This window comes from Hemicordylus capensis, chromosome 1, assembly GCF_027244095.1.
Source record: "Hemicordylus capensis ecotype Gifberg chromosome 1, rHemCap1.1.pri, whole genome shotgun sequence".
NCBI classification, from domain to species: domain Eukaryota; kingdom Metazoa; phylum Chordata; class Lepidosauria; order Squamata; family Cordylidae; genus Hemicordylus; species Hemicordylus capensis.
The window spans coordinates 10476243-10492592 of record NC_069657.1 but is presented as its reverse complement, the minus strand read 5'-3'; the positions used below and the strand labels follow the sequence as shown (position 1 = coordinate 10492592).

At 44.7% G+C, this 16350-nt stretch overlaps 1 protein-coding gene across 1 annotated transcript in view; it reads right to left on the bottom strand.

Annotated features, from left to right (window-relative positions):
* The window catches only part of ARID4A (AT-rich interaction domain 4A), an 89605-nt gene that overhangs the window by 21641 nt on the left and 51614 nt on the right, over positions 1 to 16350 (bottom strand). Inside the window, exons 15-20 of the mRNA XM_053254231.1 lie at positions 8921 to 9149; positions 7292 to 7536; positions 5204 to 5401; positions 2217 to 2301; positions 1738 to 1939; positions 1483 to 1545 (exon numbers count right to left, since the gene is read on the bottom strand). Coding sequence (XP_053110206.1) covers positions 1483 to 1545; positions 1738 to 1939; positions 2217 to 2301; positions 5204 to 5401; positions 7292 to 7536; positions 8921 to 9149 — 1022 coding nt within the window. The remainder of the gene's footprint in view (positions 1 to 1482; positions 1546 to 1737; positions 1940 to 2216; positions 2302 to 5203; positions 5402 to 7291; positions 7537 to 8920; positions 9150 to 16350) is intronic.

The window sequence follows — 16350 nt, the reverse complement described above, 5'->3', positions numbered from 1 at the left end:
TCTATTGTTCAGATAAAGGAATTTCTTTTATTCCAAAGAGTCTAATAGAAGTATACTTTGGGTGTGTTTGCTTTTTACTACAGAAAGCAAGTCTCTCAATACTCAATGCTTCATTTTTAGCTTCCTAAAGAACACTGTTTCTTGACTGACACAGGGTCTTTCAACTACAAAAAGACCTGCACAATTTCATTCAGAAGGTTGAAGATTGTTTGTGTGTAGAACCCAGCCGAGGTTTGTAAAGCCAATGGTTAGTCATGATGTCTGAAGCCAGGCAAAGAGGCACTTTCCAAAAGTGACACTTACCTGTTACCTATAGGGGGAAAGGAACTGTCCCTTTCCAACCCCAGCACAGCATTTTCCCAGTGGCTGTTGTGTTTCTTTTAAAATTTTGCACCCTTTTGGGACAGGGAACCATCTTATTCCTTTTCCTATGCAAGCAGCTCTGAGAACTTTGTTGTTGTTGAAAAGCAGAATATAAATAATAACGGCTGACATCTGGACTAATGCTGTGTGCCAAATGTTTTGAGCGTGATTTTCATCCATCTCCTGTTCTCTCTGCACCCCTTTGTGGACCCTAAAATGTGTTCCCTGACAGTTCCAGACGCACAGAGACAAAACTTTGGGAGACACATAGAGAAGGAGCAAAAGACAAAAATCACCTCTCCCCCATTGCTTGTACAAAATGCAACATTAGTTTGGACGTCAGCCAACACAACAATCCAACAAACTCTGGTTTGTGAGTAGCAGCCAAACCAAGATGTGAAGCTGGTTTGCAAACCACAGTACAGGCAAACTGGTTTGGCATTACATGTGAACTGACAAATTATGGTTTGGGACATTGCTCTGCATTCTAGGCTACTTCTCAGGGAAGGCAGGAGAAAAGAAAACTTCCCAAGTAGTCACAGTTTGATGGTATGCTTGGAATAAAAATCATGCTTTAGAGTCTAAACTATAGTTAGCACAAACCATAGTTTTGCAGAGGTCTGAATCGTCTTGTATAGGCAACTTCTTCGGGCTGCTTCTCATTACGTTTTTCTACAGACTTGCAAGAGCAAAATCTATACTATTGCATCAGATGTGGAAGGCACATAAGCCACAGCTTCATGCTAGGAGAGACTAAGGTGCATGTGTGTGGGGGCGGGGTGGCTATCATGCCCCCACTCAATGGCATTCTGAAGGGAAATCTTTTCATTTATACAAATGTGTTCTTCATATCTTGTAATATGTCTGCATTTTATCCTCTATCTACATCAGAATACAAGATGACTGATCAGACAACAATCTGCCCAAGTGATGTAGATAAGAAACAGTTAATTGACAGATAACACTCTAGGTGGCAAATAAAGCCAACTCTCCTCCTCCCCCCACCCCGATCTCTCACTCTTTTCTTTGTGCATCTCCTTGAACTTGCTGCCCCTTCCCTTCTCTTACCCCTCCCCATTTTGTAGAAGGCTTTCCACAGTTTATAAAAGCCATACTCACCATTTGACCCTCTGTCAGAATCCAACATTCCTGAGCTGCGTCTTGTTTGCCTGCGGGGCGCTCCTAAAAATTAAAGGAAGAAGCTAGGTCATGGATTCACAACAATGCAGGGGAAAACGTTCCGTTTGTTTGGAATGGCGTGTGTGTAAACGCACAAACAGTGTGCTTTGCTAACTTTCAAGCCTAACGTGCATCATTATGGCTTGAGTCAACGAAACAGAGATGTGCCACATCCCAGCTCTGAACCAAAGTTACCTTCAGTTCCATTAGGCAAGGGGGAACAATCCAGCAAGCTGCTGCGTGCGCCTCGGGCTCCAGCTTTACTTTCGCTGTTTGGCGTTTTGGACAGACTGCACGAGAGATTTGACAGAAGAGTGGATTTCAGAGGAGGGCGTCCACGCTTTGCCTTTTGCTTCTCCTCCTCTTTCTTTTCATCTTTTTCACCATCTTCTTTACTCTGTGTATTCAGAGACAGAATATTTCTTTACTGCTGTGTAACATTTCTTTACATCCCAAACCTTTGCCAAATGAAGTGCAATCAGTAGTCCGATATCACTAGCTTTACTGAAGCTATGTGGGTAAGCATCCAAATAGCAATAGGGATGGGAGCTCCATATAAGAGTAGGACAAGTAAAAATAACACACCTTTGGAAACAGAGTGAACTATGAGGAACTATGCTTAAATTTTTGTTCAGATGCAGAAGAGAACAGTTCAGCTGAAAAATGCCACTTACTTTTGCTTTTTTCTTCTGCTTCTTCTTTGCTCCTCCCTTTTCTACAGGCCAAATAATCCTATCAGCTTTCACCCATTCATCATATCTGCAGGAAACACACAAGCCACATTACCACTCCTTTCACCAAGGGCTTTTAATTCAAATTTTAGTTATAAAAATAAAAGACAACTATAAGCAAAACCTGGCACTATATAAAGATAAAAAATTTAGAAGGCCAAGAATTATACGTTCTGTATGAATTGTGTAATTTGCCAATTCTCCCAGGACACTGATGATCAGTTCTGAAGCTAATTAGAAATGCAGTTGGTACCGGCTCGCCTGGTGGCTACTCGAGGATGGGCCTTCTCTGTTGCTGTCCCAAAGTTTTGGAATGCACTCCCTGCTGAAATAAGAGCCTTCCCATCTCTGACAATTAAAAAAAAAATCTTTAAAGATGCATCTGTTCACCCAGGCTTTTAATTAAATACTGTTTTAATAGTTTTAACTTTATTTTAAAACATTTTTTTTAATTCTAAATTGTTGTAATGTTTTAACTTTCTCTGCTGTCATTTATTTTGTTTTATTATAAATCGCCCAGAGATGTAACTTTTGGGCGGTATAAAAAATTGGTTAAACAAACAAATTATTGCTACATGTAAATAAAATTAGCTTCCTAAAATGAAGGCTGGGGGACTGACTGCTTTAAATGGAAAAGCAATAGTCAAAAGGTTTCTTTATTGCCATGTATCGATCTAACGTTTTTTGTATGGTTACTGGAGGTGAAATAAATTGCTTTTTGACAGATGTCATTCACTAGTTGGTCATCAGATTTAGAGCATGAATGCCAATCTGTCCATGAGGGAGCACTTTTAAAAGAGCATTTCACTATGTGAAAAATGGTAACCTACTCCTGCAGAACACACTTTGTGTGGATCAACATAATTGTCAGAGACCCCCTTAGAACATAAAACACAGCCCTGCTGGATCATGTGCATGGCCCATCTAGTCCAGCATCCTGTTTCACACAGTGGCTCACCAGATGCCTTTGGGGAGTCCACTGGTAAGAGGTGAGGGCATGCCCTCTCTCCTGCTGTTGCTTCCCTACAACTGGGATTGAGAGTCAACATGCCTCTTGACCCACAGCTACCAGACTAGTAGCCATTGATAGTCCTGTCCTCCATGAATTTGTCTAAACCCCTTTTAAAGCCATCCAAGCTGGTGGCCATCACCACATCCTGTGGCAAAGAATTCCATAGATTAATTATGTGCTGTGTGAAAAAGTACTTCCTCTTGTCGGTTCTAAGTTTCCCGACTTTCAGTTTCATGGGATGATCCCTGGTTCTAGTGTTGAGAGAGGGAGAAGAATTTATCTGTCCACCCTCTCCACTCCATGCATAATTTTATACACGTCGATCATGTCTCCCCTTAGTCGCCTCTTTTCCAAACTAAAGAGTTCCAGATGCTGTAGCCTGGCCTCATAAGGAAGGTGCTCCAGGCCCCTGATCATCCTGGTTGCCCTCTTCTGCACCTTTTCCAGCTCTACAATATCTTTCTTACAGGGGCGTAGCAAGGTTGGAGTAGGCCCAGAGACAAGATTAAAAAAAAAAATAAAACCCATCACTGAAGCTTGGCTCATGAAGTAAAGAAATCTTAAATGAAGCTGAATAGTGGTAACAAAAGCATAGTAAAATTTATATATATAACCTATAATCTATGTGCCACAATAGAAGATCATCCTAAATTTTTTTTTTTTAAGGATTTGTAAATTGTGGATGATGCAAGTCATTTAATGGTACTAGAGAACGACATGCTGTCCTGGTAACTCCAGGTCTTAACACTCACATCAGTTTCGGAGGATGAATGCAACTGAAGGAAGCCCAGGCGGGTGCATGGCTGGGGGAGTCAGTGATGTGACTTGCCTCTGGGGGGCCCCCCCAAGGCAGTGGGCCCCCAGCCAACTGTCTCCCCTTGCCCTATTATAGTTACACCCTTGCTTTCTTAAAATATGGTGACCAAAACTGTTTGCAGTACTCCAGATGTGGATGCACCATAGATTTGCATAAGGGCATAATAATATTAGCATTTTTATTTTCAATCCCCTTCCTAATCATTCCTAGCATAGAATTGACCTTTTTCACAGCTGCCACGCACTGAGTCGACACTTTCAATGAGCTGTCCACCACGACCCCTGGTGAGTCTGAGTCAGAGGACGTGCCAGGGTCGCAGCCCATTACAAGTTGCTCCACACAAACGTGTGTTCTACAGCAGTAGGTTACCAAAGAGTGTCAGCACGTCCCCTGCCTCCACAGAGTGAAATGCTGCTCCCTTGATCCAGAGATCCCCCTGCTGCTCAGCCCCACTCCACACAGCTCCATCAGAAACCTGAGGAGGAACGTATCCTTGAGACGCAAGACTTGGTCCCTACTGGGCAACATCCAGAGTCACTGCCAGACCCCACAGGAGCCCCACTGAGCCCAGGGCCAATTGCAGCAGCAACCAAGGAGTGCTCAACTGGCAGCCGGCAGACTGACCCTGGAAGGGTTTCCTTGTGAAGCCAAGTGTCACCTTGGGAGGAGGAGACAGAACCAAACACAGCTGCTGAGGCTAAGTAACTAAAAGGTGGAGACACTGCAGCCACAGGAGCAGGGACCTCAATTCTCTGCCCTGCCCATGTGGCCTGACTCCAGTGGGACACTTCCTGGTTATTAAGCACCTCAGTCATCTGTTGCTGGTGCAACCGTCCTGCTGACTGTGCTCACCCAGCCTTGCTGCCTGCCATGACTTGCTTGGTATGGGTGGAGTTTGGACAGCAACACAGCAGGGGTGAAAAGCTTGGCAGTGCTTACTCTCAACTCCAGCAGGCACATTAAAAAAAACACACAACTACATCAGGCCCACATGCCTCTTCTGGCAACTGCCTCTACTGCACTCAGCTAGCCCCACTGCAAAGAACCAGTACCAAACAGTTCTAAGCCAACTGAGTACACGGCTAGCTTCCTTCTACTTACCTTACATTCCAGCCGTAGTAGTGTACCAAATATAAGACCTCTCCATCATCATTTTCTGTACTTTTAATACTGGCTTCATAGATTTTCTGTGTTTTCCCACGGCCATATTTTACTTTCACTTTGGTCCCCGTTAGACAAGGCTCCGAGTCTTCCTCACCTTCCTCTCCTTCCGATTCTCCTCTGTGCTCAAGGTCCTCCCTGTAGCAAGAGAGGTGCCAGAAGGCCAATTAATTCAGAGGCCAAACGCAGGAAGCCACTGCAATGCTCCTGCTATGCTTCCACGGTGGCCTGCAATGCTGCCAAACTCTGCTTTGCAGGAGCATGATTCAGCAGCAGAGTTTGGCAAAAATGACACTTTCAAAGTAATTACAAACACCTAATCAATCTCTTCGCGACATGGAGGAGCCAATGGAAAGCTCGCGAGCACACCCCAGTGCAACCAGAGACGAGCCTTTCAGGTCAATCATTCTAATTAGCTAAAGCATCATCGTTTTCCAAAGTGGTTGTCTATCATTTAAGGAAAGGCTACACATTAAAAATGCTTCTCTTGGTCACTGCTGCACCTTCTCCTCTCTGTGGTGCCCTTAGCAAAAGGCTCTGTGACACAAACAAGTTAGTAACTACTTCTTGCACCCATGATTATATGCAGGAAACTGCACATGAACTGGCACATATATGAGAGAGAGAGAGAGAGAGAGAGAGAGAGAGAGAGAGAGAGAGAGAGAGAGCGAGAGCACATGGTACAACCATCATGGGAACCAGCATCTATCAGGGGTTCCAGCGACATATGCTTGTAGCAAAATAAATAGGCACATAGTCATCACATGTGACTATGTACTTGTAGGATCTGTGCAATTTCTTATCCAGAAATGAAGAAGCCCCTAACAAGGCATTGTGTACCAGAAACAAACCTACCTTAACCTTACCACACATCTGTATGCTATCCAAGTTACACAGAGGTGAATACAGTGAATTGTCTGGGAATACAGGATGCTGCAGCACTGCTGCAGCTAAAGCAGGTGTGAGCCTGAGCAGATTGTGTGACACTGCTCTGTACGCAGACAGTGGGGTCCATCTAGCCTACTCTGGAGTAGGCCACAGAAATCCATTTAACTGGAGAATCTAGGAATGAACCAGATCTTCTGCATGCAAAGCACATACTCTGCCACTGAACCAGAGAGCCTTATAGGCACAGCTGAAGAATAGCTTATTGCAGCAGGCAAGGTGGGTAGCAACCAAGCAGCAAGAGCAGGAGTGTTTTCAACTTTCCATTAAAATGAAAGTTCCCACAAAATAGCAGTCCAATAATAAGCTAGGTGATGGGACTTGTAGCAAAAGAAACCAAAGCAAGAGAGCTGTGGCTGACAGAAGCAATACCTGGGAGTAGGAGATGCAATGCCACAAATGCAACAAGAGGAAGGAGGAACAGAAGAAGGTAAAGACTGACACTGAATGTTGGCACAGCATAACAGCTAAGTGTATGCGCCAGCAGGTCCCTGCTTCAAACTTCACCTCAGCCAGGAACTCAGAAGGTGGCCTTAGGCAAAATCACTATCCTCTCAGCCCCGATCTGAAATATGGGGATACTGACCTACTTCACAGGGTCTGCCTTGCAAGTATCTCCAATATAGAAACTTGTGTGTTCTATGAAGGCAAGTGTAACCCTGCACTACCCAATATATTCTGAAAATTGCTTCTTTTGGCTCAACTGAGATTTGTGTTTTCTGCACAAGCAGAAAAAGAATGCTAAGCTTAAAAAAAAAGCAAAAAAAAAAGCAAAAAAAAAGCCCTGAACTCTGCCAGTTTTCAATTTCTGAGCCTTCAAACACTACACAGCCACTGTGCTTCCAAGCAATTCTCTACAACCTTGAGGACTAGAAACAATTTAAGAGTGAAAGCTGAACATAGGCCTAGCCCTGTTCTATGCACCTTGCCAGACAAAATGGGTTAAGAAGTATAATTAATGCAGAGCAAAGTATAAACTTCACAGGACGCCTAATTCCAAGCCTTTTCTCAACAGCACCAGGCCGGGGTGGGGTGGGGTAATTGCTCGTAACTTTAAACACCACAAAAATGCATCTCTCTTGCCTCCTCTCCTCTTCTTCATCAGACTCTCTGTCAGATTCCTCTTCCTTTTTTGCTTTCTTCTCCTTTTGCTTTGGTGTGGTCTTTCTGCCTCCAAGCGGAATCTCGTTTTCCCTCTTCTCTGCATTGTTAGACATTTCCTCTATGTCTTTATTCTCCTTGTTACTGTCTTTTAGTTTGTCCTGCATTTTATCATCTTCACTTTCTTTTTTTACGGCAGCAACATCACGAGCAAGTCTTCTTCGTCCCTATGATGGAGGAAAAAACATCATGTTTTAGATGCACTGCTGCCTTCTAGGAAGCAGGATTACTGCAGTATTGAAGCTTTTTTCTGAACAAGTGGCATGTTGGAGAATTCATGCACCAGCACAACTCTCCTCCAATATGGAAAACCAGAGTCAAAGCTTTCCTATTTATCTCTAAATATATGAATTGTTACTGCAGAGACAGGGCGAGGAGCAACAGATGCAATCAGGCCAAAACAAGGAGTGGAACAAGAGCTGTCTAACCAGGCTCTTACGTGGACTCCTCAGTTCAGATGCGGGCAGAAGTGGAATCCCATGGACCCATTAGACATGCTCCATAAAGTCAGCAGGAAGCATCCACAGGAATGCTCATGGAATGATTCTTTGCAGCTGCAGTGCTCTGTAATGTTGTGCTACTGCTAACGGAGCAACCCTCTCAGGGACATCTATGTGCTTGTGCAAAAAAAAGTAATGCAACAAGATGCTGTGCAAAAGATAATGCAGCATGTTATGTTGTGCTTCCACTACTACAAAAACTAGTCTGCAACAGAGGCTACCTACTTTACCCAGCCACGTAAGAAAGTAACAGCCTTGCTGCATCAGGCTCAAGGCCGATCTAGTCCAGCATCCTGTTCACACAGTGACCCATCAGATGCTTCCGAGAAGCACACAGCCAGGAGGTGAGGGCATGGCCTCTCTCTTGTAGGGAGAGAGGTGCATGCGCATTGGCCGCTTCCAGTATGATGTTCACTGGGGCTGCAAGCAGGTATGCTGCCGCTCCGCACCAACACTTTTGGCGAGAACACTGGTGGGAGAAAAGTGGCAGGGCAAGTAAGGGCACCCTCCCTGCTCTTTAAAGGATCCCATCACCGAACGAGCTCTTGCACATCCCTACTCTCTTGCTGTTGCTCCCCTACGTCTTCTGCTAGCACAAGATTAGCCTGCCGCCCAAAATAAAACATCTCTGATTAGTGAAGTGATCGTTTCAGTTGTGAACGCAGACTCTGGCCTCAGCAACGGAGAAAGTGAAGTTTTGGGAAAGGATATGAAGGTTAAAAAGAGAGGTGACATCATATAGCTGTGCTGGGAGGGAGCTCTCAGGCATGTGGGAAGCAAATGAGACAGAACAAAGTACATTACAAGAATAAGGAGACCTTTGGGTCGTTTGAGCTGGAAGAGTAGAGGTCATGGATAGGGAAGTTTCAGAAGAGAGGGGAAGAAAAAGAGGATGGGGCATGCCTTTTGAAGGAACGGACAGGAGTTTGCACTTGATTCAGAAGGCGACAGGAAGCCAGAGGAGGGGCTTGAGAATGGGAATCCTGGATTAGCAGGGTCAATATGCAATAAGCTAGCGATTTCAGAAAGTAGAGAAGACCAAAATCCTTACCCTCGGAGACCTCTGCTCAACTTCTTCTTTTTCGCTTTCACTGCTACACTCATTTTCTTCCACATCGTTCTGAACTTCTGCAGGAGACATCTCTGGCTCTTCTTTTATGCTTTCCTCCATTGGTGGTTCTTGCTTCTGTACTACTTCTATTACTTTTGGTTCATTGTGGTGGATGGTCCTAAACTGAATGTTTGCAGAGCGGCAGTATTCTTCAAAACCATAAAGATACCTTATACAAAATAAAATAAAGGCATATTCATTCACTATCCTGCTAAAATAGCTTCTCCCCATCTCTGGCAGTATGGAAGAAAATTGGAGGCTAATTAAAAACATGTCAAAAGCAGGACTCTTGTTGAGCAAGAGAATTCTCAGAACAGGGGAACATAGTGGTGCATGAAACAATTTAAAGGGGCTTGTAAAGAGCCACTTACCTGGCTGCCTGTAATGAGAAAAATCTCTTCCAGGCAACCAAAACAAAAAGCTTGAGAACAGAGTTAGTACATGAATGTACACAGACACACCTCTACCTACCTACAGAAGGAAACTTGTGTACCAGGTTAACAAGAGGACTGCCTTCCTACATATGAACCTGCCATTAAGGTCTTCTTCAAATACTCTTCTGAAGGGCAAGTAGATGGGTACCAGATGGCTACTTGCCTTTCTGAAGGGCAAGCAAGCAGATGGCTACCAGAGTTTTCTGCAGTGGCATCACAATTACAGACCAGTCCCCCAGACAGATTTGCCTTGTGCAATCTTATTTTTTTATGCATAAGGTGAAGTCCATTTTTTAATGCTTAATGGTATTTGGCCTGGAGAGAATCTAACTATATGGTCGCTAAGAGTCAACCCCAATTTGACAGCACTTAATCAACCAATGGTATTTGGGATCATTTTAATCGTTTACAGCTGTTTTACCCACTAGATTTCTTATTTCTATTTTTATACCTGTGGTTTCACTGCTGCTAGATTTATTTACTAACAAATTTAAACCTTGCTTTTCCATGTGAAGTTCAAAACATCAATAGATAACATAACAGAATAAAAATACAGTCACAGAAGAAAACTCCACAGTCCACATTAAATGAGCCCAAAGATTTTCTTAAACAGCCACATCTAGACAGCAGTGAAACAGACAGACAACAGTCTTTGGAGGAGGTGTTCTGCTACCTAGGTGCTACAGCTGAAGGGGCCTTCTCTCTTGTCCGCACCTGCTGCATCTCAGGCAGCAAGCCGTTCAACAACTGGGCCTCTGCTGTTCAACAAAGAATACAGGCATGTTTGTATAGATTCTTACAACTATTGTTTATAAGCCATCTTGAAGCTGCCTGTGGCAAGGCAGGACATAGGAAGCTGCCTTTTACCAAGTCAGACTACTGGTTCATCTAGCTCAGTATTGTCTACAGAGTGGCTACCACAATACCAGCTCTCCTCCTACAAAGTACAGAGATCTTCTTTCCTACAGAGAACAGAAACTCTGTAAACAAACAGCAAGCTAGCTAATATATTTGTGGGTGAATAACCTTTGTGGCCTTATCTGTCGAGGCTTTTTAAAGAAGTACACAGCATCAGAGCAACAATCAAGCTAACCTGGAATCCAGCTTTCACCACCACCTCTTCCAGGTGCTTACAGAGAAAGCACCTATCAGAACACTACAAAGCGTTGTGTGTGTGACCCAGTTCCTGCCCATCCCTTCTGTTGGACTAGCATTCAAGGACCCCGTTGGCAGTAAGACGCCATGTTCTGACCAAGTCAGTTAATGCAGATACTGGCAGGGATGGAAAAGCCAAGGCACCCACTTGCCCAAGTGCCTGCAGAGGCAGACACTGATGCCTCAGAAGAGGGGCAGTCTCCTATCCTTCCTGGCTCTTAGGAAGTGTTCACAATCTAGCAATTTGGAATATTTTCTAAAGTCCTGGGTTTTGATAAGTCACAGCACTTTCTAAACAACAGAGCTCATTGGGCTACCATATTCTATAGCAAATGTATTTCCAACATGATTTTTGTGTAAGCTCCAAGCAGTGGGATGCTCAAGTTCCAGTGCTGAACATAAACTGCAAATAAGTGCTCCCCAAATCAATTATTAGTCTATATATACCACTATCTTATTTCCACACCGTCACATCCTTCTCATATAGACCCATCTCTTCAACTTGGCTTTAAAATTTAAGTGCTTTTACTAGTTCTGAAATGAATTTTATGTTAATGTTTTAAATGGTTTTATTTTGATTGTGAACCGTCTTGAGCCATTTCTGGATGGGTGGTGTAGAAATTAAATTAAAGCCCCAATGTATTTTAACTCTTCCTTATCTTCATCCTCTTATAGTCACACCTTCTCCTGGAATTATAGTAAACAAGTGATCACCACCGTATTCACAAGCAGCTGCAGCACCTTTCATTCCCATTCCTCAGTCCATTTGGCCCACTCTCCCCTGCCTGCCTGCTGTGGTGTAAGATCAGAATTGTTCTTGCTACAGCAGGCAGGAGGAAATGACAGGTAGAGAAAAACAAGATGGCAGCAGATGCAACCTCTCTCAATGTCTCAGGCATAGGACAGGCAATATCTCTGTAAAGTGACCTACCAATGCCCTAAGTTGCTGTTTCCAGAGTGCTATCAACAAGGGACACAATCTAAAAAGAACAACTGCCTCATTCTGCATGTACCTCTCCCGGTCGTTAGGATCATTTACTGTTAACATTCTTTCTCCCCAGTGTACAGAGGGTATCCTTTAAGATGGGTTGTCACACCCACTTGCTTCCAGCAGACAGAATCTCATGCAGAAATTAAAACAGTCCCATGGTATCTCGGGTCAAGACAGTTCCAAGACTGTCTGGCTAAAGTTGCAATGAAGAACAAAGGCTCCAGAGGCAGCAATATCAAGACAGAAGAGAAAAACACATAAGCAGTACAACCATGTAAGAGGAACAAGTTGTGCAATAACAGTAACAGCAACAACCACCAAGAAAAAAGGTGTTATCCGCCAAAAAAACAGAGGCAGAAGCCAAATTGAATTGGTAACAGTGTAGGCACTGCGCCCACAAACCTAGAGTGGGTTGGATACCCACAGTACACTAGGCAGTAAGAACCTTCACAGTAAGTCTACCAATGTTACTTTCTCCTCCAGTGTAGGAGGATATCCTTTAAGACAGGACATACCAAAGTGGTAGTTGCCAGGTGGGAGAAAAGATTTACACAGAAAAAAGGACTACACAAACTACTTGATGCAGTACCATGTAGTATCCAAAAGCTGCTTGCGCTGATTGATGGGCGTTCAGTTTGTAGTGCCTGACTGTGACCGAAGACCAGGTAGCCACCCTGCCTATTTCTGATATACGTGTATTGGCCAAAAAAGCTGAAGATGTGGCTGCACTTCTGGCGAATGTGCTGGGATCTTGAAAAGAGGGTGTGTGCAATGACTCATCAACTAGTGAGATGCAGGCCATTATCCAGCAGGCTAAGATTGCTTTTGATGGCTTACATAGGAACATAAGAAGCTGCCATATACCAAGTCAGACCTTTGGTCTGTCTAGCTCAGTACTGTCTACACAGACTGGCAGTGGCTTCTCCAAAGGTGCAAGTAGGAATCTCTCTCAGCCCTGTCTTGGAGATGCTGCCAGGGAGGCAACTTGGAACCTGCTCTTCCCAGAGCGGCTCCATCCCGAGGGGAATATCTTACAATGCTCACATGTAATCTCCCATTCAAATGTAACCAGGGCAGACCCTGCTTAGCTAATGGGACAAGTCATGCTTGCTACCATAAGACCAGCTCTCCTCTCATGGCTTAGCCCCCATGGAAACCGGATGCAAAGCGATGAACATAGTGTCAGTCCAACAAATATCTTTAGTCCTTCTCAGGTACACCCAGAGTGCCCTCTTAAAGTGCAGGGTATGCCATAACTTCTTTGGGGTCTTTAGGCTATGGACAAAAAGAGGGAAGAACAATGTATTGGTTCCTGTGAAACACTGTGTTGACTTTTGGGCAAAATATCCAATCAGGTTTGATAACCACAGAGTCAGGTTAGAAGATACATAGTTGAGAGAGCCCTCAGTTCCGAGACCCTGAGGGCGGATGTGATGGCCATGAGAAATAACACTCTAAGACAAGAGCTTAAGAGTTTGTGTCCTGAGGGGCTCGAATGGGGCTTTGGTGAGTGCATTGAGAACCTTATTTAAGTTCCTAGAAGGAAATCTATGAACTGTGAAAGGGATTAAGTTTGTGGACCCTCTGAGGAATTTCCTGAAGCCCAAACAAGAGTTGGATGAAGAACAGAGCACCGAGGAGAGCACTAATGCCTGTCAAAAGGTATTGGGATGCAATCTTTTGTCCAAATCTGACTGAAGAAAGGCCAGAAGCTGTGGGATAGAGACTTTCAGTAGTTGTACCTCCTTTATTTTAGATTGTTTTAGGAAGACTGTCCAAGTGTTCTGATAAATTCTCAGTGGATTGTCATCATGCCACTAAGACCGTATTTTGGACACTAGTGGAGTACTCTTTGGATGCTAGGAGCATGTGTTCAGTCACCACATGTGAAGAACAACAACAAATATTTATATAGCATTTTTCAACAGATGTTTCCAAAGTGGTTTACATAGAGAAATAATAAATAAGAAGATGGCTCCCTGTTCCAGAAGGGCTCACAATCTAAAAATAAACATAAGACAGAGACCAGCAACAGTCACTGGAAGTACTGTGCTGGGGGTAGATAGCGACAGTTACTCTCTTCCTGCTAAATAAAGAGAATCACCACATTAAAAAGGTGCCTCTTTGCCCCATTAGTGGAGATGAAGCCATGACAATTCTGGATGACGAAGAGGCCCTTGTGTGCAGATGTCCAGACAGTAGGGGAGACAGTCTCCTGGTACAGGGGGTTGTCAAGAGCGTCTGTTCTCTCCGCCTGTGGGCAGAGGTACTGGCTGAAAAACCTCAGGGTCTGGTAGTTGTGAGGTGACACGCAGAGGCTGAGAATCAGAAGGCTGAATCTGTGAGCAATCAGATTGAAGGTTGCTGGATGTAACTTCCACTCTGCCTGTTCTATGAGATGTCTGCTTAGCCAGACCACTTCCACATTGCCCATGCCACTGAGCTGTTCTGCCATAATTCGTCCAGATGTGTCCCTAACCAAAGGAAAAATTTGTCTATCTCGGTCATCAAGAAGCACGAGCATGTGCCACCCTGTCTTTTGATATATGATGAATGTGGCCTTGGTAGCTACTAGCTACACTGTCTGTCCTGATCAGTACATGCTGTCCTCTCACAACCTCCCTGAACAGGAGAAAGGCTAGGCAGATGGTCCTGAGCTCCAACCAGTTTATGCTGTGGGAAGACTCCTGCGTGGACCAGATGCCTTGGGCAATCAGATTATTGCAGTGAGCTCCCCAGCCCAGGTTGCTGGCATCCGTGATGACTTGGATCTGTGGTGGCTCTTTTGAGGTACATTCCCTGTTCAATGGCTGGTGATGTCCACCAACTGAAGGCAATGCGGAGATGGTCAGATATCTTGATGTTACTGTATTCCGAGGCCATGACTTGGTCCTGCTGAGGAAGGAGAAGTCACTGTCGAGGTCTGGAATGCCACTGTGACCATGGAATGGTGTCCAGACAGGAAACCATGCATCCCAACAGTTGTGCTAGGGTCACGAGAGCTATTACTGGTTGGAGTTGGACTTGTTGTATCTAAGAGTGCAGTTTGTGCTTGCGCATTATCAGACTCATAACCCCATGTGTTGTGTCGATGGTTACTCCGAGATGCTCTATTTGCTGCGAGTGGTTAACTAAGCTCTTCATAAGGTTCACCAGGAAACTGTGGTTCCTCAATACTGCAGTAGTTAGGTGGTTGTCTGACTGCCTTCTGCAGGGATGGGGATCTGATCAAGAGATCGTCCAAGAATGGGTAAATGTGCAGTCCTTGGATTCGCAGATACTCTACTAATGAGATTATCACCTTTGTAAACACTCTGGGGGCAGATGACAGGCCAAAGGGCTGTGCTCAGTATTGGACGTGTTGATGCGCGTACGAGAAGTGAAGGAACTGGCAATGTGCAGGGAGAACAGGTATGTGGAAGTAGACCTCTGTCAGATTGATTGACATAAGGCAATCATTCAGCTGGATTGCTTGTATGATTGTGTGCAAGGTCTACATCTGGAACTTGCGTTTCTTGATTAACTTGTTCAGATGTTTTACGTCTAACACTGCCCTCCAGGAAATATCTCTTTTAGTCACCAAAAATAACATGGAATAAACGCCTCGACATGCATCAGTCAAGGGCAGAGGTTCTATAATCTGTATCTGGAGGTGGTGTTGAATGGCCAGTGTCATGAGGTGACGTTTCCTGGGATTTCTGGAGAGGGGTGTTATCCTGCAGTTTTCTGGTGGAAAAGCTTGCAAATCCAGGAAGTATCCATGATGGTGGAAGTTACCCATTGGTCCTAGGTAGATCTTTGCCATGCTGACAGGGACTTCGTGAGCCAGCCTCCCACCGATGTGGGTGTGGTGTGTCAGACATTGCTGTGATTGCTTTTTATTGAGGTTCCTGGGAAACTGTGAGGCTTTGAAGCAGCTGTTAGTCTGTCCTTGTCTGAATGTCTGTCTGGCGTTCCAGGAGGGATGCCAGGCTAGTCTTGTTGTCCTATTGTCTCTGGGGAGAGGAAAGAATCTTCTGTTGGGACGAAAATAAGACTGGTTACGTCTAAATGTCCCATCTGGTAGAAGGCATGGCTTTTTGTCCCTCTCCAAACTGTTTGGAACCTTTAAAAGCTGAAGAGACGATATTTATTACTAGTTGGGCCGGGCGCAGAGCATCTGCGCCTCTAGTTCTCCCCCCCTCCGCCGTTGCCATTTTCATTCCTCTCCCACCCACTGCTGCTTTCTTCCCCACCCGCCACTGCTTTCTTCCCCTGCCTGCCGCCATTTTGTTTCCCGCCTCGCTTCCACGGGCACCGCCACTTTCCTCTCTCCCTGCCAGCAGCTCGCTTGTGAACTCTCACGAGAGCTGCCATGCATAGGATTAGTGATGGGTATGCCCTGGAGAAATATATCTATAGACAGACTTGGAATGTAAATTTCAGGCTTTCAGCCATAGACTCCGTCTTACCACCACATTAGAGGCTAGTGCCCCAGCCAAAAATTGCACACTATCCAGACTGGCATCCACCATAAAGGCTGTAGCCTTGGCTAATTTATTCAGACCTTATTTGAATTTGTTCTGACCTTGGGGAAACTCTTTTAGTAGTTCCTTTGCCCATAAAATAGAGGGTCTAGTCAATATGGATGTGGCTGCCAAAGCCCAAATGGAAAGGGCTGCGGCCTCATGCGATTTACACAACAAATAATTGCTCCATCCTGAGAAATTTTTAGGTATTCCTCTCCCTCCTTAGCGGAGACTGTGCCTGAGACCAGGGAGGTGACAAGGGGCATCACTTAGATGAACAGA